The 23815-nt window shown below is 43.0% G+C and overlaps 1 protein-coding gene across 5 annotated transcripts in view; it reads left to right on the forward strand.

Moving 5' to 3' along the window:
* The window catches only part of LOC114654202 (ADAMTS-like protein 1), a 388522-nt gene that overhangs the window by 288844 nt on the left and 75863 nt on the right, over positions 1-23815 (forward strand). For 4 of the 5 annotated variants that reach the window (XM_051929878.1, XM_051929877.1, XM_051929879.1 and 1 more), the window contains 3 exons: positions 2643-2847; positions 8838-8985; positions 15809-15893. In XM_051929878.1, the coding sequence (XP_051785838.1) occupies positions 2643-2847; positions 8838-8985; positions 15809-15893 (438 nt within the window). Of the gene's footprint in view, positions 1-2642; positions 2848-8837; positions 8986-15808; positions 15946-23815 lie in introns of those variants that run through there. The other variant, XM_051929881.1, reaches the window with a different exon arrangement.

Consider the following 23815-nt stretch of genomic DNA (forward strand, 5'->3'; position numbering starts at 1 on the left):
GAACGTGGTGTTCTTCTTCCTCCATGCAAAGCCTTTTTGTTCTGACTAAATAACTCAATTTTTGTTTCATCAGTCCAAAGCACTTTGTTCCAAAATGAATCTGGCTTATCTAAATGAGCATTGGCATACAACAAGCGATTCTGTTTGTGGCGTGAGTGCAGAAAGGGCTTCTTTCTCATCACACAGCCATACAGATGTTCTTTGTACAAATTGTGCTGAATTGTAGAACGATGTACAGATACACCATCTGCAGCCAGATGTTCTTGCAGGTCTTTGGAGGTGATCTGTGGGTTGTCTGTCACCATTCTCACAATCCTGCTCATATGCCGCTCCTGTATTTTTCTTGGCCTGCCAGACCTGCTGGTTTAACAGCAACTGTGCCTGTGGCCTTCCATTTCCTGATTCCATTCCTTACAGTTGAAACTGACAGTTTAAACCTCTGAGATGGCCTTTTGTAGCCTTCCCCTAAACCAGGAGACTCAACAATCTTTGTTTTCAGATCTTTGGAGAGTTGCTTTGAGGATCCCATGCTGTCACTCTTCAGAGGAGAGTCAAAGGGAAGGAAGCACAACTTGTAATTGACCACCTTAAATACCTTTATATCTCCTGATGGACACACCTGTCTATGAAGTTCAAGGCTTAATGAGCTCATCAACCAATCAGCATTGAGCAGTGACGGGCATTCAAATCAGCACAATGACAAGGGGACCCACTTTTGTGCACAGCCAGTTTTTCACATTTGATTTAATTTCATACAACTAAATACTGCGGCACTAAATGTCTTTGTTCGGAAAACACCGCAGTACTCAGATGTTCCTATGAAATGAAAGACATACCACTGTTATCTTTAATGTTGAAAGGAGAGTCAATTATCATGCAGGCTGAGAGGGGGTCCCAAACTTTTTCATATGACTTTAAGTAACAAGCTGGTTAAGTCTGCAGAAGATTGGTGGATTAGCAGATAATAGAGAATCCATTGAATTATCGCAGAGGGACTTGGACAGTAAGGCAGGCTTGGGCAGATTTGTGACAGATGAAATGTAATGGCATTAAATGTAATGAATTACATATATAAAGTAAAAATGTGAGGTTTGAATACACAATGGGTGGTCTGAAAATTGAGAATCTACCTTATGAGAAGGATTTAGGAGTCATAGTGGACTCTATGCTATCAACTTCACCCCAGTGTTCAGAAGCCATTAAGAAGGAAAATAGAATGTCACATTATATAGCGCCTTGATGTGTGGAGTACAAGTCCAAGGAGGTGTGACACAGGAAAAGGTTTGAGGGCAGCCGCCCATTTACTTGAAATAGGCTGCCGACAATGAAGGCTGTGGTTCAATATTGTACAGACTACAGTCCAAAACAAGAGCAAACAGACAGGCAAACATGGCAGCTTTAAAGTCAGGCAGGGGAAACGATGTCATTGGGGCAGAAACCGGAAGTGACATCATGGAATCCAAGCAAAAATTCCTGTGGTTGATCTGCCAATGAACAAGAGTTAGGATCAGTGCACCCTGCCATCCTCTGGTCTGGTGTGGAATTATCTTCATTTGAGCCTGTTAGCTGCCTCCCATGTGCACGTTTGTGACAGAGGTTCTGCTGAAACTTTATAACACACTGGTGAGCCCTCAGCAGGTGTACTAGGGGCAGATTTGGTCTCCAAACTACAAAAAGGACATAGCAGCACTAGAGAAAGTCCAGAGAAGAGTGACTAGGCTCATTCCCGGGCTACAGGGGACGAATTATGACGAAAGACCTGAGCCTTGTCAGTTTAAGCAAAAGAAGATTAAGAGGTGACATGAGTGAAGTGTTTAAAATTATGAAGGGGATTAGTGCAGTGGATCGAGGCGGTGACTTTAAAATGAGTTCATCAAGAACACGGGGAGGCAGTTGGAAGCTGGTTAAGGGTAAATTTCGCACTAACATTAGTTTTTCTTTACACAGAGAACCACAGACACATGGAATAAGCGACCAAGTAGCGTGGCAGACAGTAAGACTTTAGTGACTTTCCAAACTTGACTTGATGTGTCTTTTTGAAGAATTAGATGGATTAGGACTAGCGAGCTTTGTTGGGCTGAATGGCCTGTTCTCGTCCAGATTGTTCTGATGTTCCAGCATGATGTCCGGGGCACACCAGGCACTGCTCATCAGCTGATTAATTCTGTCCTTATGGCGAAGTGTGGTAGTGGCAGTATTATGTTATAAGAGTGCTTCTCAGTGAGACTCGGGGAGACTGGTCAGTATTTTAGTAAGGTTCCCGGCTTCTCCTCATCCTACAACACAATAAAGTGTGCAGAAAGTGAAGGGGTCTGAATTCATTCTTAGTCTGCTGCCCACTTTACTTCAAAGCATTTCAGAGGAACCCACAAAAAATGATCAGTCACACTTCTACTGAAAAACTTTTGATCGCGGCAAATGCCATTTTATAGGTGTGGCTCCTTTAAATGATAAAATTGAGTTAACCCACCTGAGTAGATGGATGGACTGAAGACTGCTGTCTCTCTGACGTCTGTATTTTCGGTGGTCTCCTTCCCTTGCTTTTCTCAGACCCTTCTATTTTTATCAAAGAAGTGTGATGAGTGTTGGGCAGGTCAGGTCAGCACCCCGACTTTCCTCACCCTGAAGCTTTGCTTTTCTAGGTGGGACCACACGCCTTGGACTGCTTGTTCCACCTCCTGCGGTGGGGGCATCCAGAGCCGCACGGCGTCCTGTGTCGAGGAAGACATGCAGGGCAACGTTGTGTCGGTTGAGGAGTGGAAGTGCACGTACGCCCCCAAGATGGCCCAGGTGCAACCCTGCAACGTTTTTGACTGTCCCAAATGGTTGGCTCAGGAGTGGTCCTCGGTGAGTCCTTTTTGAATGTTAATCTTTTATTATTCATTTTGTTTTTGTTCTGAGCTGAACACATTTGCAGTTTAAACTTCTTTGAGGTTTTGAATGTCAGGTGCTAAAAATGAAGCAGTTTACACTTCTGTGTGAAATGAGGATTGTACTACTGTGACGTGCAAAAGTATTCGATCCCCTTGGAAATCATACTGTTTCTCTGCATGACAAAAGATTTGTCCCCATGTTTATCCATTCAGTACTCTTACGCTGCCACAATGTATTTCCAAAGTCACAATAAACCAGATAGTAGATAGTGAACTGAAGAAGAAAAACTTCAAAGTTCGTGTTTGCCTAAGCATTCAAGGCCTACACGTTCACACTTTGTCAAGGACTCCATTTACTGTAATAACAGCCTTCGTTCTGTTGGGTATGTAAGGATGACCCAAATTGGCACGTTGTGATCGTTCCCCACTCAGTGTTTCTAGAGACCCTCTAGGTTGGTGGGACAGCAGATTTCAAATAAGATCAGGCCTTTGACTCAGCCATTGCAAAACATTTCACCTTTCTGTGTTTGAGCCATTCCAGTGTCACTTGGAGGGACACCGCCAGAGTCTTCCCCCAAGCCGTGGGTTCATAGCAGTGTAACAACAACATTATTTATTTCTAGAGCACATTTTCATACAAAAGATGTCACTCAAAATGCTTTACAAGATGAAGAAAGAGAAAAAAGGCAAAATACAGAAATTAAATTAGGCAATACTAACTAACAGAATAAAGTAAGGTCCGATGGCCGGGGAGGACAGAAAAAACAAAAAAAAAAAACACTCCAGGCTGCTGGAGAAAAAAAAAACAAAATCTGCAGGGGTTCCGTGGGCACGAGACCACCCAGCCTCCCTAACATTAATGACCTCAATCTGTCCTCATTGTATTCAGGGTTCACATGGAAGAACTTGATGATGATGGTCATGTGGACCTCTGGCCTTCAATCCATCAATGTAGGGACATCACGGTCAGGTGGTGGTGGTGGCACAAATTGCCACCACAGAAAAGCGGAAAAAGAACAGCAGAGAAAGTAGGGGTTAGTACAGATTTCGGAGCTCCCAAGAATGATAATGATAATTAAATGCGTATACAGAATATCAGGGTTACACTGAAATGAAGCTATGAGAAAGCCAAGTTAAAATAATTTATGACCTGCACCAACCCAATGCCCGTAAAACCTCACAATAGAAGTAGCACTATTGCTAAAGGTCCGGAAATTGAAACAGAAATAACTACTTTCCCTTTTCTCTCTTTCTGCACTACCCTTGCATTGTTTTGTCATTGCCTGTGTGTCCTTTTTTTATGGTGTGGCAACTGCTACCTGAAAATGTGGGCTAGAACCTCTCCAAAACCCAAGTGCCATATCCAGCATCTCTCCTAAAACTGACCTGTGTTCTTTTATTCAAGACCAGCTCACTTTTCTCCTTATTATTTAATGGAGTTCCATAGGCTGTCTTTTTAAACAACTGGTCAGTCAGGTTTCAAATTATTGAACCTAAGTGTGTGTGTACTTTATAATTCTGCAGGCAGGATTGAGACACCGGACCGAATTGTGGTGTAATGCCAACTTGAGCTTGGGGAAAGCACTACATGAATAAAATATATTGTAATGAAATAAGACCGCTTCCACAAAGGAAAAGAGTTTGGGACCGTCCCCGAATAATATCCAATGGGCAAAATGCAAAAAAGGGCAAAAATAGGTTATCAAGATACTTTTTACAGCAGATGATAATTGTAAATGACAAAGATGGCGTTTATATACAGTAACAAAATGGTGGGTGGAAATGATGTGGCAGGAGATGACGTCATAAGAGGGAGCTGGATCTGGAAGTGACTTTTGGTGGCTATCTTGGGAACCCGGAAGTAAGGAAGGTACATTATGTTTCTTCTTTTTGTCTGACGAAAAAGTGAGAGAGTTGTTGGTACCGCAAATCAACCCCTTGTCTCGCGATATTTCACTCACCTCAGGGTTTGTCGACTGCCTCCTAAGCGGGTTAGGGTACGACGCTGACACGACCGCTTGGGTGGTGCCCCGGTAAAAACCGGCTGTTTCAGACTCAAGTCAAATGTATGTTTTTATTCTATAATGATAACAATAAGAGCAGCTCACTACTCAAAATGGACGCGTCCGGATTCAAACCGTCAACCCCTTGATTATGAGTCAGCAGTTCTTACTGCTGCACCACTGAAGCGGTCGTGTCAGCGTCGTACCCTGACCCACTTTTCATTTTGTATGGTTATATTCTTGAATAAAAGTGCACTTGTATTGTTATACTTGTACCTATCGTGAAAGTGTTTATTTGATTTTTGGACTTCAGTCTTCACACATTATACACTTCATGTCTACATTTTGTCAATTATTACTAAAATACGAAAAACGTTTCTTTTTTAGTTATGTTTTCGATGATTCCTGACTCGCATTTCATCCTGAATTTGCGCAGATCGTTGTAGACACGGAACACGCATGAAATGTATGTACAGTGGAACCTCGGTTCACAAACGTCTCGGAACACGTACAAATTGGTTTACGACCAAAAAGTTCGCCAAAATTTTGCGTCTGTTCATGACCACACACTCGGTATACGAACAAGCCAGTTTCCCTTTCGGTTTGTACGTGTTCCTTCTCTCCCTGTGCATTTCCTGTGCAGCGAGCGAGCAAGAGAGAGAGAGAGAGAGAGAACGCGAGAGACACACACACACACACACACACACGCGTTAGAGAGACACAGAGACACACACACACACACAGACACACACACAGGCGCGAGAGTGAGAGAGAGAGAGACGCACACACGAGAGAGAGAGGGCTGGACGCTTAAGGTAAAGGATGCACTGGGCTTGATTTTGTTTTCACTTCTGTTTACAGTGATCGGTTCGTAGCGTGTATTGTTGCAATGTTACTTTTCTTGGTGGTTTATTAAATTACGGATTTTTCAAATGTTCATTTTTTTCCCTGTGCTTAAAACTCATTAAAAAAGTGTTTTTAGCGAGCGGTTGGTAACGCTATAGCGCAAACTATTGCAGTGTTAGTTTTCTCTGTTGTTCAAGGTTTTCTCAGTGTTATTCAGTGTTTTTACTTTTAGTTTACTATTACGCTGTGCATTCTATGGTATAATTAACTATATTTGTGCTTAAAAACTTAAATATATATATTTACATACAGTTCGTACAGTCTAGAACGGATTAATTGTATTTACATACAATCCTATGGGGGAAATTACTTTGAGTCACGACCAAATTGGGTTACGACCAGAGTTTTGGAACGAATTATGGTCATGAACCGAGATTCCACTGTATTCCAAATGACGATATATTATTTACCCTGTACAATTCCAGGCACCTCACACCATGATAAACAAGACTCTGAGAATCTTCCTGCGACTTGAGCTGCGTAGTTCGGTTGGTTGGGGGGGAGGTGGGGTTTCTGGGTGGGATAGCAGGCTGCTTGCTGCTTGAGCGGACTGACACATTTACAAAACAAAAGTCGCTGATGGAGAGGTGTAAAGGAATTTAAGGTGGGCGGGGATTACAAGTTTTTGCGTAGGCTTCAGGGATTCTAGTGTTAAATACTTCAACACTTACCAAATTGCATGTGGTTTTTATTCTGCACTCCGGGTGGCGCCATGCTTCCAGGACTCTCATTCCATTGTGAACTTTTAGTCGTGCTGCTGGTGAAAATAACGCAATTAACAGTTTCTATACAATTTTCATTGGGTTTGTTTACATTCACAGAGTTTTGATGATAAACCGTTGCTTCCTATTATGTTTTTTTATGGGTTCTGATCTTTTATCATATATGCCTAGACCTCTACAGCAGTGTCCTGGTAATAAATGATCCAACAGTCAAAGTGTTAAATCTAGTCTTGGGTAGGGATGAGCAAAGCAATTTGCAACAAAACAACAAAAAAAAAATTTGGAGAAACAAATTGCGTCTTACTAACAGCGAGATAAAAGGGGGCAGCATTTGCATGCTGTGGCCGGGTGCAGAATGATAAGCAAGGCAACTCTAAAATTTTGGGACACCAATAACCGGGTCTTGCTGTTTTACTTTGAGTGAAATCAAAAGAAACTGACAACCTGGAGGCGGAGAAGAAAAACAGACTCTTGGGGGAATATTAACAGCGATCAATAGCTCTCGGGTCATTTTTGGGAGCTCCGTCCGGTGGTTCGCTCTCCTGAGTGACTGACGCCTCCATCCATGCGGCCAGCGTGAGCACCAGAAGGGGCGGGGCTAAGGGCAGCTTCTCTGAGATGCGGGGAGAGAAGGAGAAGAGAATGTTAGCGAGAGCGCCCCCTCTCACCCCGGTGGGTTATGACATACCTGGATCGAGTTCCTCCAATGTGTATGTGTGACAATGCATTCATTCTGCATGTGTCTCCTATAACAAAGTGTTTAACTAAAGATCTCAATTTCATCATTTCTATCATTTCCTGGTACATGTAAGACATTTTGTTGAGCCACCAGGCTTGTTGTGGTAGTACAATCCTCATTTTGTGTGGCACAATGCAGCTACACACATAGCTACAGTGTAGGTTCAACACAGAAGTACACACTCACTGGCCACTTTATTAGGTACACCTTGCTAGTCCCGGGTTGGACCCCCTTTTGCCTTCAGACCTGCCATAATTTTTCATGGCATCGATTCAATAAGGTGCTGCAAACATTCCTCAGGGATTCTGGTCCATATTGACGTGATAGCATCACACAGTTGGTGCAGACTTATCACCTGCACATCCATGATGCAAATCTCCCATTCCACCCCATCCCAAACGTGAAATATTTGATTGAGATCTGGTAACTGTAGAGGCCATTTGTGTCTAGTGAACTCATTGACACATTCAAGAAAATCGGTTTGAGGTGATCTGAGCTTTGTGAGATGGCGCATTATCCTGACACTGTGGTCATAAAAGGATGGACATGGTCAGCAACAATACTCGAGTAGGCTGTGACATTTAAACAATGCTCAGTTGGTACTAAGGGGACCAAAGTGTGCCAATAAAATATCCCCCACACCATTACACCACCAGCACCAGCCTGAACAGGATGGATCCATGCTTTCATGTTGTTGATGCCAAATTGTGACCCTACCATCTGAATGTCGCAGCAGAAATTGAGACTCATCAGACCAAGTGATATTTTTCCAAACTTCTGTTGTCCAGTTTTGATGAGTCCATGCGCATTGTAGCCTCAGTTGCCTGTTCTTAGCTGACAGGAATGTCACCCGTTTTGGTCTCCTGCTGCTGTAGCCCACCTGCTTCAAGGGTCAACGTGTTGTGTGTTCAGAGCTGCTCTTCTGCATACTTTAGTTATAATGAGTGCTTATTTGAGTTCCGGTTGCCTTTCTTTCAGTTCAGACCAGTCTGGCCATTCTCCTCTGACCTCTGGCATCAACAAGGCATTCTCGTCCTGTCGCTCACTGATATTTTCCCTTTTTCAGACCATTCTCTGTAACCCCTGCAGATGGTTGTGTGTGAAAATCCCAGTAAATCAGCAGTGTGTGAAATTCTCAGAGCAGCCTGTCTGGCACCAACAACCATATCACATTCAAAGTCACTTCAGTCCCTTTTTTGCTCCATTCTGATGCTCGGTTTGAACTTCAGCAGGTCATCTTGACAATGTCTACAGGCTGAAATGCACTCAGCCATGTGATTGGCTGATTAGATATTTGGGTTAACGAGCAGTTGAGCAGGTGTACCTAATAAAGTGGCCAGTGAGTGTAAATCAGCCTTTAGGTATCGGCACAAAGAATAACTAGAACTTGAAGAAACTCGGCTGGAATCTCATCATCTCCTGCTAACCTTTGGCCATCTTAAAAAATCAAACACTGCCTGTCCTTACGGTGGTCCTATAGAAAGGGCACTCGGGTCTTCTGGCCTGCTTCGATAATCGGATGGGATGGTTCAGGACAGAAAAGCCTGATACCCTGTGATTGCAAAGACTCTGACTTTCTGTGTGCTTCCCGCAGTGCACGGTGACCTGTGGACAGGGGCTCCGCTACCGAGTTGTGCTCTGCATTGACCACAGGGGGATCCACGCTGGTGGCTGCAACCCGAAAGCCAAGCCACACATCAAGGAGGACTGTGTGGCGCCCATCCCTTGTTACAAACCCAAAGGTAAGGAGTGGTGTGGTCTGATAAGAGGGAAACCCATGGTAGTGCGGAGTGATGAGTGAAACTCTCAAGGGAGTCCAGCTGCAGGCAAGACTGTCTGAAGCCTCAGACCGATTCAGCAACCTTAGACATGCTGAGGCCCGTAAGATGACGCCCCTATCAGCGGCATCTCTTTGACTCCGCCCACTTTCCAAGCGCCAGTCCCCTTGTGCCTATATTACATGCCTGTCATATCGATTTCAATTCCTTTTAGATTAGCTACAGGCATTTTTTTCATAAGTCAATGTAACTTTTTTGTGTGAAAAACTTAAATGAATCAATTTTCAAGGTAAAGCAACACATCGCATTTTTGTAATGTCTACTGAATCCAGTTAGTTAAATTATTTAATTGTGCAGTTGCAGAAGGGGTAAAAATTGACGTCATCGTGTTTCTCCCATGAATGCAAAGAGATTCCAGGCCTCGTAGTGTCTGAAGTGCTCGGTTCTGTCGAAGGCCTAAAACTGTTCTGCCTGCAGCTGGATACTTCTCGAAACTCTCGAACAGTTTTAACTACAATCGGTGATGCGGGCATTTTCATGATTACAAAATGCGACACTCGGTAAAAGGAGTTTTTTTTTAATACACATTAAAACCACAGGCCGACCCCCCGTGTTGACTAGAAAACACCCCTTTACTGTTTCTTGATTTCTGTAGATGAGGTGAGGATATGCAGGCTGCCGAGTTTCGCTTCTGTCTCCGATGCATCTTTAGGATTGCGATTGCTGTTTCCCCATTTTCAGGAAGTGGGGACTTCTTAGAAACTCAGGAACTTTTGTAGCATTCCCACTGCCATTTGTAGTTCCTGGTGTTTTTGTTTTAGCTCCTCCTCCAGGGTTTGTACTTTTTGTTCAAACAGGAGCTATCGTGGGTTGGGCTGAGATGATGAATTGTGCTGATTGGTTGACCTCAAGCACTGGCAACATCTTAACCAATCTGTAAGCAGTTTGGACTTAGGAGAGTTACAGTTAGGTCCATAAATATTTGGACAGAAACAACTTTTTTCTAATTTTGGTTCTGTACATTACCACAATGAATTTTAAATGAAACAACTCAGATGCAGTTGAAGTGCAGACTTTCAGCTTTAATTCAGTGGGGTGAACAAAACGATTGCATAAAAATGGGAGGCAACTAAAGCATTTTTTGAACACAATCCCTTCTTCATTTCAGGGGCTCAAAAGTAATTGGACAATTGACTCTTTGGCTATTTCATGGGCAGGTGTGGTCAAGTCCGTCGTTATGTCCTTATCAATTAAGCAGATAAAAGGCCTGGAGTTGATTTGAGGTGTGGTGCTTGCATGTGGAAGATTTTGCTGTGAACAGACAACATGCGGTCAAAGCAGCTCTCCATGCAGGTGAAAGAAGCCATCCTTAAGCTGCGAAGACAGAAAAAACCCATCAGAGAAATTGCTCCAATATTACAAGTGGCAAAATCTACAGTTTGGTCCATCCTGAGAAAGAAAGCAAGCACTGGTGAACTCAACAATGCAAAAAGACCTGGACGTCCACGGAAGACAACAGTGGTGGATGATTGCAGAATCATTCCCATGGTGAAGAGAAACCCCTTCACAACAGCCAACCAAGTGAACAACACTCTCCAGGGGGTAGGCTGGCCTATCGATATCCAAGTCTACCATAAAGAGAAGACTGCATGAAAGTAAATCCAGAGGGTGCACTGCAAGGTGCAAGCCACTCATAAGCCTCAAGAATAGAAAGGCTAGATTGGACTTTGCTAAAGAACATCTAAAAAAACCAACACAGTTCTGGAAAAACATTCTTTGGAGAGATGAAACCAAGATCAACCTCTACCAGAATGATGGCAAGAAAAAAGTATGGGGAAGGCGTGGAACAGCTCATTATCTAAAGCATAGCACATCATCTGTAAAACACAGTGGAGGGAGGCAGTGTGATGGCTTGGGTGTGCATGGCTGCCAGTGGCACTGGGACACTCGTGTTTATTGATGATGTGACACAGGACAGAAGCAGCTGAATGAATTCAGAGGTGTTCAGAGACATACTGTCTGCTCAAATCCAGCTAAATACAGCAGTCAGATTGATTCATGATACAGATGGACAATGACCCAAAACATACAGCCAAAGCAACCCAGGAGTTTATTAAAGCAAAGAAGTAGAAAATTCTTGAATGGCCAAGTCAGTCACCTGATCTTAACCCAACTGAGCAGGCATTTCACTTGTTGAAGACTAAACTTCAGACAGAAAGGCCCACAAACAAACAGCAACTGAAAGCCGCTGCAGTAAAGGCCTGGCAGAGCATTAAAAAGGAGGAAACCCAACATCTGGTGATGTCCAGGAGTTCAAGACTTCAGGCTGTCATTGCCAGCAAAAGGTTTTCAACCAAGTATTAGAAATGAACATTTCATTTCCAGTTATTTAATTTGTCCAATTCCTTTTGAGCCCCTGAAATGAAGGGAATTGTGTTCAAAAAATGCTTTAGTTGCCTCACATTTTTATGCAATCGTTTTGTTCACCCCACTGAATTAAAGCTGAAAGTTTGCACTTCCACTGCATCGGAGTTGTTTCATTTAAAATTCATTGTGGTAATGTACAGAACCAAAATGAGAAAAAAGTTGTCTCTGTCCAAATATTTATGGACCTAACTGTATTGGTGAAGACGGAGCATCGCATAGTGCAACTTCATACCACATCACTCCTCATACAGTCTCCCTGGTGTGCTGCACTGTGCGGTGCTCCATCTTACACCAGTAACTCTCCTAAGATCAAACTGCTTACAGATTTGTAGGATGTTGCCAGTGTTTGTGGTCTGCTGATCAGCCCAATCAAGCAATAATCTCCTCCTTCAACTCCATAACTAAATAAATCTATAAAAACTACCATATATACTCACGTTTAAGTTCTCTCACATATAAGTCTGGGCTTGAACCACACCATCCTAATTCTTCCTTCCTGAGCTGGACGAGCAGCGACTCTACATGGAGGTTATCCTTGAGAAGAAAGGTTCCTCCTGTCTTCAATGATGACTGAATGAATGTATATTAAGTTCTGGCAGTTTATGTTATTCAAATTTCCATTTAAATTATGTAAATAGTCTATATGGATAAATACATCATGCTTGATATTTCAATGTATATACTCGCATTTAAGTTCTCCCGCGGATAAGTCAAGGACTTGATTTTACCGTAGAATTTCTAGCATTTTGTAATGTTGGTTGTATAAGGCGAATGAGGAAAACTTGCGCTATTGGACCAGGAGATTACGATATGCTAACGCCCGCCCACCTGAGAGAGTCACCACAGAGCACATGACCTTCTTTGCTACAGGGTGGTCCAGATCTAACTATGCAATTATTTCATTGCATTGCATTAAAAGTTGCATAGTTAGATCTGGACCACCCTATATGTATTGTGCATACGTGACCACACGGTATTACTCAAACTATTCCGAAGTGTTGTTCGCACTGTTTTGTGTTTTTTGTATCTCACACCCTAATACACCTTTATCATAAGAGCATCCCTTATCTATGATGGAGCGTTCAATCAGTAGAAAATATAAGTCATTGAAGTGGCAAAAGAAATTGGTAACTGCGCTGCTGCAACAAAATTCGATGCATCTGAGAAACTGGTGCGAGATTGGAGGAAGTAAGAAGATGTTAAAAAAAAAAAATTAAAAAAAAAGTCGCATTTTTGAACGGGCGTATAAGTCGGGGTCTGATTTTATGATCGGTTTTTCGGGTTTCAAGACCTGACTTATATGTGAGTATATACGGTAATTTAAAATCCACTGGCAGGCTCCATTCATAAAGAAAATCATGACACGCATATATAATGACGTCGCCTCTGCTTACCCCAAAAGGGTCACCACAGCCAGAGGGGGTGTCGATCTTAAAGAGAGTTAGGGTCTCCAGTACCATCCCAGGCATTTAGCAGGGCGCCCGTATCCCACCAGTGATCCTCGGCACTTCAATTGGGAAATGTCCGAAGTGGTAGGTCACTCCTCACTGCCCAGTGTGCTCAGCAAGAGTGACGTCTGCCCTCACCACAGCACCATTAGCCCCTCCATTATTCTGCCTTCTTTTCTCTTTTAATTTTCCCTTAACATTCCGATTCTTTTCATCCTCCTTTTTTATTTAATTTATTTTTATTTACAATCAAGTTAAACTTAAAACTAAAATCAAATCAACCCCCACCCACTGGAAAAAGTGGAAGGCCAACAGCCAGAGCAAAACTGTTAAGAGAAGTAAAGAGAGAAAGGAGTCTTTCCCCCTCCAATATAAATGTTTATTCTAAAATGTTATTGATTAGGTCCTGCCAGGTTTTAAAAAAGTTTTGCCTGGATCCTCTAAGTGAGAATTAGATTTTTTCCAATTTCAAATAGTATACAGTCATATGAAAAAGTTTGGGACCCCCTCTTAATTCTTTAGATTTTTGTTTCTCATTGGCTGAACTTCCTTTTAATATCTGACATGCCTTATGGACACAGTAGGATTTCAGCAGTGACATTAAGTTTATTGGATTAACAGAAAATATGCAATATGCATCATAACCAAATTAGACAGGTGTATAAATGTGGGCCCCCCAACAGAGATATGACATCAATACTTAGTTGAGCCTCCTTTTGGCCTCTAGACGCTGCCCTCCTATAGCCTCTGATGAGTGTCTGATTCTGGATGGAGGTATTTCTGACCATTCTTCATACAAAATCTCTCCAGTTCAGTTCAATTTGATGGACAGCCTGCTTCAAATCATCCCATAGATTGTCGATGATATTCAAGTCAGGGGACTGTGACGGCCATTCCAGAACATTGTACTTCTCCCTCTGCATGAATGCCTTTGTAGATTTCCAACTGTGTTTTGGCTCATTGTCTTGTTGGAATATTCAACCCCTGCGTAACTTCAACTTTGTGACTGATGCTTGAACATTATCCTGAAGAATTTGTTGATGTTGGGTTGAATTCATCCGACCCTCGACTTTAACAAGGACCTCAGACCCTGAACTAGCCACACAGCCCACCCCACAGCATGATGGAACCTCCACCAAATGTGACAGTAGGTAGCAGGTGTTTTTCTTGGAATGCGGTGTTCTGCCACCATGCAAAGCACTTTTTGTTCTGACCAAATAACTCCATTTTTGTCTCATCAGCCCAAAGCACTTTGTTCCAAAATGAATCTGGCTTGTCTAAATGAGCATTGGCATACAACAAACAACTCTGTTTGTGGCGTGAGTGCAGAAAGGGCTTCTTTCTCATCACCCTGCCATACAGATGTTTGAATTGTAGAACGATGTACAGATATACCATCTGCAGCCAGATGTTCTTGCAGGTCTTTGGAGGTGATCTGTGGGTTGTCTGTCACCATTCTCACAATCCTGACCATATGCCGCTCCTGTACTTTTCTTGGCCTGCCAGACCTGCTAGGTTTAACAGCAACTGTGCCTGTGGCCTTCCGTTTCCTGATTCCATTCCTTACAGTTACAGAAACTGACAGTTTAAACCTCTGAGATGGCCTTTTGTAGCCTTCACCTAAACCAGGAGACTCAACAATCTTTGTTTTCAGATCTTTGGAGAGTTGCTTTGAGGATCCCATGCTGTCACTCTTCAGAGGAGAGTCAAAGGGAAGGAAGCACAACTTGTAATTGACCACCTTAAATACCTTTATATCTCCTGATTGGACACACTGGTCTATGAAGTTCAAGGGTTAACGAGCTCATCCAACCAATCAGCATTGAGCAGTGACAGGCATTCAAATCGGCACAATGACAAGGGGACTCACATTTGTGCACAGCCAGTTTTTCACATTTAATTTAATTTCATACAACTAAATACTGCGGCACTAAAAATCTTTGTTCGGAAAACACCGCAGTACTCCTAGGAAATGAAAGACAGACCACTGATATCTTTAATGTTGAAAGGAGAGTCAATTCTTATGCAGGTAGAGAGGGGTTCCCAGACTTTTTCATATGACTGTATAACATCAGTTACCAACTGACTTAGAATAGGAGAGTTTGGATTCTTCCAGTTGGGCGAGACAAGTCTATGTGCCAATAGTGTAGTAAAGGCCATTACAGTTTGTTTGTTCTTCTCCACTTTCAGCCCATTTGGGAGCCCACCAAACTACTAATGGGTTAGGAGTGATTGTGACACCAAGGCTGTCTGATAGACATTTAAAAATGAATGTCCAGAATGATGTTAATTTGGTGCACCTTCAAAACATGTGGCCCAGTGAGGATTATTCTCCTTCCAACCTGCTGGAAATGGACGTTTTGTTGGAAATGCGGCCTAAGCAGAAGATACGGTTAGCAGCAGCGCCCCCTCTCATTCCAGAGTGGTATCGCTTGCTGTAACAAAAGACAGGAAGATGAATCCCCTGGCGCATGAACCCCTAGAAGAACCCATAATAGTGAGAAGTGAGCAAAATTCCCATGCGCACATTCTCCTTCTTTGAAATCACGGCATGCTTTTGATGAAGTTCAAGTAACCCTGACAAAATAGCCACATTAATGGAAGAGCATTTTCCCTCACTTCATGTCTGTCAGCCTTTAGTGTTTCTGCAGATGCCGCGAGCCGGTGGGGGAGTGGGTTGGGGGGGCCTTACTTTAGTGGGCTCAGTGATCTGAAAGCCAGCATATTAATACATAACGCTGTGAAGGTTTTTCATGAAACATGTGTTTTTGACATTGTCTCTGAATCTTTATTTGCTTAACCCGTTCTGTAAGTGTGTACTTTACGGCTTCGGGCTTTGTTTGATTTAGCGCTAGCAATGAGGGGGCCGTGAAGCCAAGATTAATAATAACATGTCGACTGCTGTCTCGTAGAGAAACTCCCGGTGGAAGCGAAGCTGCCTTGGTACAAGCAAGCCCAGGAACTGGACGAAGAAACTGCTGTCACAGAAGATCCTTCGTGAGTAGACTTCTTACCCTAAGACACAGGCCATCCCATGATGCCTCACGGCAACATGAGGTCCACGTCAAACAAGGGGGGTAGCCAGGCCAACAGATTTATGAACTTCGCATGTCGTGTGTACTTCTGTGCAAGATGTGTGGGTTAGGTTAGTTTTTGACCCTGAACTGGCAGTGTGGTGGAGTTCCACTATTAGTACATTTAGGAGCAACGTATACTGACAAGGGCGGCACGGTGGCTCAGTGGTAGCGCTGCTGCCTCGCAGTTAGGAGACCCGGGTTCGTTTCCTGGGTCCTCCCTGCGTGAAGTTTGCATGTTCTCACCGTGTCTGCGTGGGTTTCCTCCCACAGTCCAAAGACATGCAGGTTAGGTGGATTGGTGATTCTAAATTGGCCCTAGTGTGTGCTTGGTGTGTGGGTGTGTTTGTGTGTGTCCTGCGGTGGGTTGGCACCCTGCCCAGGATTGGTTCCTGCCTTGTGCCCTGTGTTGGCTGGGATTGGCTCCAGCAGACCCCCGTGACCCTGTGTTCGGATTCAGCAGGTTAGAAAATGGATGGATGGATGGTATACTGACAACTATGAGACCCATTTGGAGATTAAAGCAGGTAAACAAGCACCATGTTGTGAAGAAGTATTTGCCCCCTTCCTGATTTCTTCAATTTTTGCTTATTCATTACACTTCATTATTTTTTGATCTCCAGACAAATTTCGTTTGGTGGCCCAGTGTTGGAACACCACTACCTTGCAATAAGGTGACCAGGGTTCACGTCTTGGGTCCTCTCTAAGTGGAGTTTGCACGTTCTCCCCATATCTGTGTAGGTCTCCTCCCACATTTCTAAAGACTGGCAGGTTAGGTGGATTGGCATCACTTAATCGGCCCCTCGTGTGCGTAATGTGTGATGAACGGGTGCCCAGTCCAGCGTGTGTTCCTGCCTTGCTCTCTGTGTGCTTGCTGGGTTAGGCCCAGGATTAAGCAGGTTGGAACATGACATGACAAACTTAGTAGAATACAAAAGACAGCTTGAGCAAAACCATTGTTTAAACCAGGCGTGTCAAGCTCACTGCCATTGGTGGGCCGCTTCGACTGCCATACGTGCGTTAGTGGGCCGCACTGTAACAAATACTATTATACTATTATACAAAGTTACTGTAGCTTTCTTTCTAATACTGAAAACTTTAAAAAATGGAACACTTAAAGTTTAAAGAAAAGCAATTTATTTCCATACAGTCTCCATACATCAGTGTAGAATTAGAGTCTTAGCCTCTTAGCTAGGTCCTTATTATATTATATTCATATTATATTCATTGCTTATATAGGAGCCTTACAGTGTGAGATTTATTTTTTTTGTCCCGACACTTGGCATCTCTTGTTAGTAACCAGTTCGTCAATATTAGGCTTGAAATCTTGTGCAGCTGCAACTTTTATGAGGGATGAAAGGTGCTCGACGGTAAGTCTTGAGCGATGTGGGGTTTTGGTAGCTTTCATTAACGAAAATAATTGCTCACAATAGGTAAGTGCTTCCGAACATTGACAGTACTCTCGATGCCAACTTACGGATCTGCACATACGAGGGTGGCAGGTAAGCATACATGCCTGGCACACCAACTTCGTTGTATTTTGCCTTCAGAATAGAATCTGACTGCACTTCGATCAATTCCATTTGGATATTCTCAGGTGCATTCTCAATGTTGTAAGAGAACAGCGCAATGCCCTGTTTGTGTGAACTGAAATCATGAAAATGCTCAGTAATTCAAGATGGAAAACAAATCCTCCAAAAATCAAATTTTACTTTACTAAGTTTACTTCAAAGTTTATATTGTAAAATAAGCCGATATGCAAAAAGCCACCTGACCTACACTAATTTTACAAACTCAAAATCACAAAAATATGTTAATAAACAACTCACCAACTTCTCGCATCCACTTCAGATCTTCAGCTGTAGTCTGCACTAACTGTTCGTTACAATACTAGTACAAAATTACATGAAACTAGAGCAAAAAAACGTGAAAATATGAGGGCTATTACTAATCGTGATGGTCAGTTCTGCCCAGTGGCCAGTCTCAGCAGCCCAGTCAGTAGTGTAGCCTTAGCAGGGGCGGCTCTAGGCTTGTGGCGGCCCTGGGCAGAGAAAGAATAGGTGGCCCCTTCGCCTGGCAATATCAATACGGTATCTTATGCACGGCGGATGACCACATCCGTTGCGGACACTGCATAGTCGCCTCGTGCTTATGACACGCTTCTATATACGCGTGTCCGTAACTTGAAAACCAAGTGGCGGCCCATGATATTCTCATTACGGCAGAACGTTATAATACCACATATAGCTTACTGCTCCGACTCTAGTAAATACAGCCTACTAATTAACAAGAAACACAACTTTTTTCGGCCACATTGCCGTCAGCTGTGTCGTTATTTTCTCTTTCTGTTTTATATTCAGTATATATTGGGGTGGCGGCCCCTGGGATTTGGCGGCCCTGTGCAGGTGCACAGTTAGCACATGCCTAAGGCCACCCCTGCTGCAGCCTAGCAGTTCAGTTGTGACGCTGCGGCTCATTAACTTTGGACAAGGCTCGTGGCTATACTAGCTGATGACGTTTCCTGTACCGTAATGTCATGGGAAAATGCGCTTTTGTCAGAAGGCAGAAGTAAGAAAAGTCAATAAGTAACACCGAAGATGCAGAATGATTCAATCACAAATGATAGTAATCATTTTGTACAAGTTCACTGCTAACTAGGATCTGTCATGCGGGCCGCACAGATTTCTGTTGCGGGCCGCATGCAGCCCAGGGGCAGCGTGTTTGACACGCCTGGTTTAAACAATCATTTGATTCACTGCACACCTACTGTATATCACCCACGTGAAAAAGAACACCCCCCCCCCCCAAATTTACACTTGTTGTAACAGGAGATCAGTCTCTGGCATTGCTGTGGAGAAAATTTGGCCCACTCTTCTCTACAAAAGCTTTAATTCAGACACACTGGAGGGGGTTTGATTATGAACTGCCCACTTAAAGGTCCCCTCACAATATCTCAATGGGGTTCAAGTCAGGAATCTGACTAGGCCACAATACCTTCTTCATTTTATTTTGTTTCAGCTATTCAGTGGTGGACTTCCTCTTGTGCTTCGGCTCTTTGTCCTGCTGTGTAACCCATGTGATCACTGGGTGGAGGGGGTGGTGGTGGCACTGATTGTGGTTGGCAACCCCCCAGTCCCACCCTCTGACCATCTAACTGCCACAGCCAGGTGTTATGTGGGCGTCCCCTTGGCCTGGTCCAGCTAATGAGGCAATCAGCTGCATGCCAATGTGCAGTTTAGCCGATTACCCCATCAACAACAACAACATTTGTTTCTATGGCACATTTTCATACAAATGATGAGCTCAAAGTACTTTACATGATGAAGAAAGAGAAAAAAGACAAAATAAATAATTAAAATTAGGGAACACTAATTAACATAGACAAAAAGTAAGGTCCGATGGCCAGGGAGAACAGAAAAAACAAAAAAAAAACAAGAAACATCAGACGGCTGGAGAAAAAAAAAATCTGCAGGGGGTCCAAGGCCACGAGACCACCCAGCATTCTATCTAACATAAATTACCTCAATCAGTCCTCATTGTTTTCAGGGTTCTCATGGAAGGACTTGATGATGACAGTCATGTGGACTTCTGGTCTTTAATCCATCAATGGAGGGACATCACGGTGCTTTGATCAGGTGGTGGTGGTGCAGATCGCCACCACAGCAAACCGGATAAAGAACAGAAGAGAGAGTAGGGGTTAGTACAGATTTTGGAGCCACCATGAATAATAATGATAATTAATTGAATATACAGAGCATCAGGATTTAACTAAGATGAAGCTATGAGAAAGCCAAAGTGTGTTTTCAGCAGTGTTTTAAAGAGCTCCACTGTATCAGCCTGGCGAATTCCTATTGGCAGGCGATTCTACAGTAGATTTTAGGTGCATAACAGCAGAAGGCCACCTGCCTCACCACTTCTTTTAAGTTTAGCTCTTGCAATTCTAAGCAGACACTCATTTCAAGATCTAAGGGTTACGATTTGGAGTGTAAGGTATAAGACATTCCAAAATATAAGATGGAGCGAGATTATTTAAAGCTTTGTAAACCATAAGCAGTATTTTAAAATCAATTCTAAATGACACAGGTAACCAGTGTAGTGACATCAAAACTGGGGTGATGTGCTTGGATTTTCGCTTCCGAGTTAAGATTCTAGCAGCTGCATTCTGCATTCGTTGCAATCGATTGATGTCTTTTTTGGGTGGTCTTGAGAGGAGTGCGTTACAGTAATCTAGTCGACTGAAAATAAAAGGGTGAACTAATTTTTCAGCATCTTGCAATATTATCCGAGGTCTTTTGCTGTCCTAGTAATCTGATTAATATGTGATTTAAAATTCAGGTCAGAGTCAATAGTTACCCCTAAATTCTTTACCTCCGTCTTCACTTTTAATCCTAATGCATCAAGTTTATTTCTAATAACCTCATTATATCCATTATTGCCAATCTCTAAAATTTCTGTTTTCTCTTTATTTAGTTTGAGAAAATTACTACTCATCCATTCGGAGACACAAGTGAGACATTGTGTCATTGAATCAAGAGTGTCGGGGTCATCAGGTGCTATTGATAAATAAAGCTGTGTGTCATCGGCATAGCTGTGGTGGCTCACATTATGCCCCAAGATAATCTGACCTAACAGAAGCATGTAAAACGAAAAGAGCAGCAGACCCAGGATCTATAGAACACCATATAGAATATCATGTGTCTTTGAAGTATCATTACCACAACTAACAAAGAATTTTCTACCTGCCAGGTAGGATTCAAACCAATTTAAGACACTGCCAGAGAGGCCCACCCATTCACTAAAGTGATTTCTAAGAATATTGTGATCAAACCTCCAGAGTTGCTTCGCCACGCTTCCTCACAACCTTACACCTCTTCAAAGCCTGAGGGCTCCGTGTTTATTTAAAATTGTGCATCGCCATGGTCCTCCCTCATCACACAACCATGACTCTTCATAGAGCTGGTCAAACTGAGCAATCAGACAAGAAGGGTCTTGATAAGAGAGGTGACCAAGAACCCAATGGTCACTCTGGATAAGCTCCAAAGAAAACTGTGTGACAAATCGGGTTGTGACCAGAGTTTTGGAACGAATTACGGTCATGACCCGAGGTTCCACTGTATATTGATTTCTTAGAGCACATTTTCATACAAACAGTGTAGATCAAAGTGCTTTACAAGATGAAATAAAAAGGAAGTTAATATAAAGCATAAATAAATAAGATTAGGCAATAATAAAGGGAGATTGGCTCAAAAGAGGCCCTGAATATTCTGTTGTAACTCCCGTTAGGATGAAGCAATCTGAACTAAACAAATCCGCTCTTTACCTGGACGTTTGTGTAATCGATTGTGTTACATGCGATGCTGGAAGTGGTTTCCGCTTTCCAGACACATTTCAACATGACGCTCCATGTTCCTGAACGTATCGGCAAGCATCTCGGGGTTGGGGCGATAGCAGCAATTTCATGTTGGATGTTTTTCTTCAGATCTTCCACAGCGTGAGGCTTGTTCTGAGAGTTAGGCCTCTTATAACATTGCAAGATGCTGAGAAATTAGTTCAGGCTTTTGTTTTCATTCGGTTAGATTACTGTAATGCACTCCTCTCAGGACCACCCAAAAAAAGACATCAATCAGTTACAACTGGTGCAGAATGGAGATGCCAGAATCTTGACTAGGAAAAGAAAATCTAAGCACATCACCCCAGTCCTAGCATCACTACACTGGTTACTGGTGCCATTTAGAATTGACTTTAAAATTCTGCTTATGGTTTACAATGCCTTCAATAATCTGCTCCATCCTGTATCCCAGAATGCCTGTCACATTACACCCCAAATCGTAAACTCAGATCTTCAAATGAGGGTCTGCTTAGAATTCCAAGAGCTAAACGTCAAAGAAGTGGTGAGGTGGGCGGCCTTCTGCTGTTATGCACCTCAAATCTGGCATACGAGTTTACTGACAGAAATTCGCCAGGCTGATACGGTGGAGAACTTTAGAAAACTGCTAAAAACACATTATTGTAACATGGCTTTCTCATAGCTTCATTTTAGCTTAATCCTGATATGCATTTAATTATCATTATCATTCATGGTGGCTCTGAAATCCATACTAACCCCTACTTTCTCTGCTGTCCTTTTTCCGGTTCTCTGTGGTGTCGATCTGCGCCACCACCACCACCTGATCAGGGCACCATGCTCTCCCTACATTGATGGACTGAAGGCCAGAGGTCCACATGACCATCATCATCATCAAGTTCTTCCATGTGAAGCCTGAAAACTATGAGGACTGATTGAGATCATTTATGTTAGGTAGAATGCCTAGAGGGGGCTGGGTGGTCTTGTGGTCTGGACCCCCTGCAGATTTTTTTTTTTTCTCCAGTCGTCTGGAGTTTTTTTTTTTTTGTTTTTTCTGTCCTCCCTGGCCATCGGACCTCACTTTTATTGTATGTTAATTAATATTGCCTAATTTTATTTTTAATTTATTTTGTCTTTTTCTCTTTCTTCATCCTGTGAAGCGCTTCATTTGTATGAAAATGTGCTATAGAAATAAATGTCCTTTGAGCAGACCTCAAAGGAAAAAGTCTGGTGGTGTCAGATCCAGCGACCGTGGTGGCCAAAGCCCCTTTGAAATGACCCTGTTGCCGAAGAAGGACTCTTATTTCTGCCATGCTCCTTGCCGATGTGTGACACGTTGCTCCATCTTGCTGGAAGTGACCTTCTGCTAACCCACGATCATCTGGTTGATTCTGACATCTTTAAACAAATTGGTGACCCAGTAGGTTCACACCATGAAGATGTGCTGCTCAATACTGTACATGACCATCCTGATGAGAAGTCGAGTGACTGAGTGAAGGGGTACGACCGGGATGCACCCAGAAGGTGCGGTTAAACGGTGTCCACCTCATTGCATCGACACAGGGGCATCCCAGCTTGTTCGAAGCTCCATATACTGAGGAGCACATTGCACGTTGTTGTTTTGTTCAGATTGGTTTATCCTAGCGAGAGTTATTACAGAATATTCAGTGCCTCTTTCGAGTGAATCTCCCTGTATTATACAGTATGTAACACAGAAAACGGTAAGGTCGGTTTGGCCAGGAGGACAGAGAAAAAAAACAAAATCTGCAGGGGTTCCAAGGCCGAAAGACCATCCAGCCTCCACTGGGCATTCTACCTAACACAGATGGTCTAAGTCACTCCTTATGGTTTTCAGGCTTCACATGAAACAGTTTGATGATGACATGTGCACATCTGGGACACCCGCCATTCAATCCATAAACACAGGGGGTTGCATGGTATCTTGATCAGGTGGTGGTGGCACAGATCACCACCATAGAAGAACCAGAGCAGACAGAAGAGAAGAGTCCAGATTAGTGTGGAACCGCAGAACCCAGAGAAACATGATAATTCAATGCCCATATAGACTAACAGGGAAACGCATCCATCCCAGTGTCTTCAGTGTTCAGACGCTTAGTAGAAATGGCGATGTGATACCGTGGAAGACATTTGGCTGTCCCTTCTATTTTGGACTGTGTTGCAGTCATCAGATTGGACATAAGTTATTTTTAAAATAAAAGGAACTCATTTCACAAGGTAACTCATCCAGTCATGTGTTGTTGTTGTCTTTTACAAAGTAAAATAAATTTTCAGATCATTTCTTTTCATTTTTTTTTTTCATGTTAGCATTTTCCATACTGTCCCAACTTTTTTGGAACTGAGGCTGTAGACCTCCAGGCTATGAGGTTAGAACACGCCAGACTTCCACATCTACCCAGCTTGACTTTTTCATTTCAAGGTTTCCAGGAAGTTGGTATAGGAGAACTAATGTCTCTCGGTGGCCCCTCCTTCAACTTGTGATC

This window comes from Erpetoichthys calabaricus, chromosome 7 (genome assembly GCF_900747795.2).
Source record: "Erpetoichthys calabaricus chromosome 7, fErpCal1.3, whole genome shotgun sequence".
NCBI classification, from domain to species: Eukaryota; Metazoa; Chordata; class Cladistia; order Polypteriformes; family Polypteridae; genus Erpetoichthys; species Erpetoichthys calabaricus.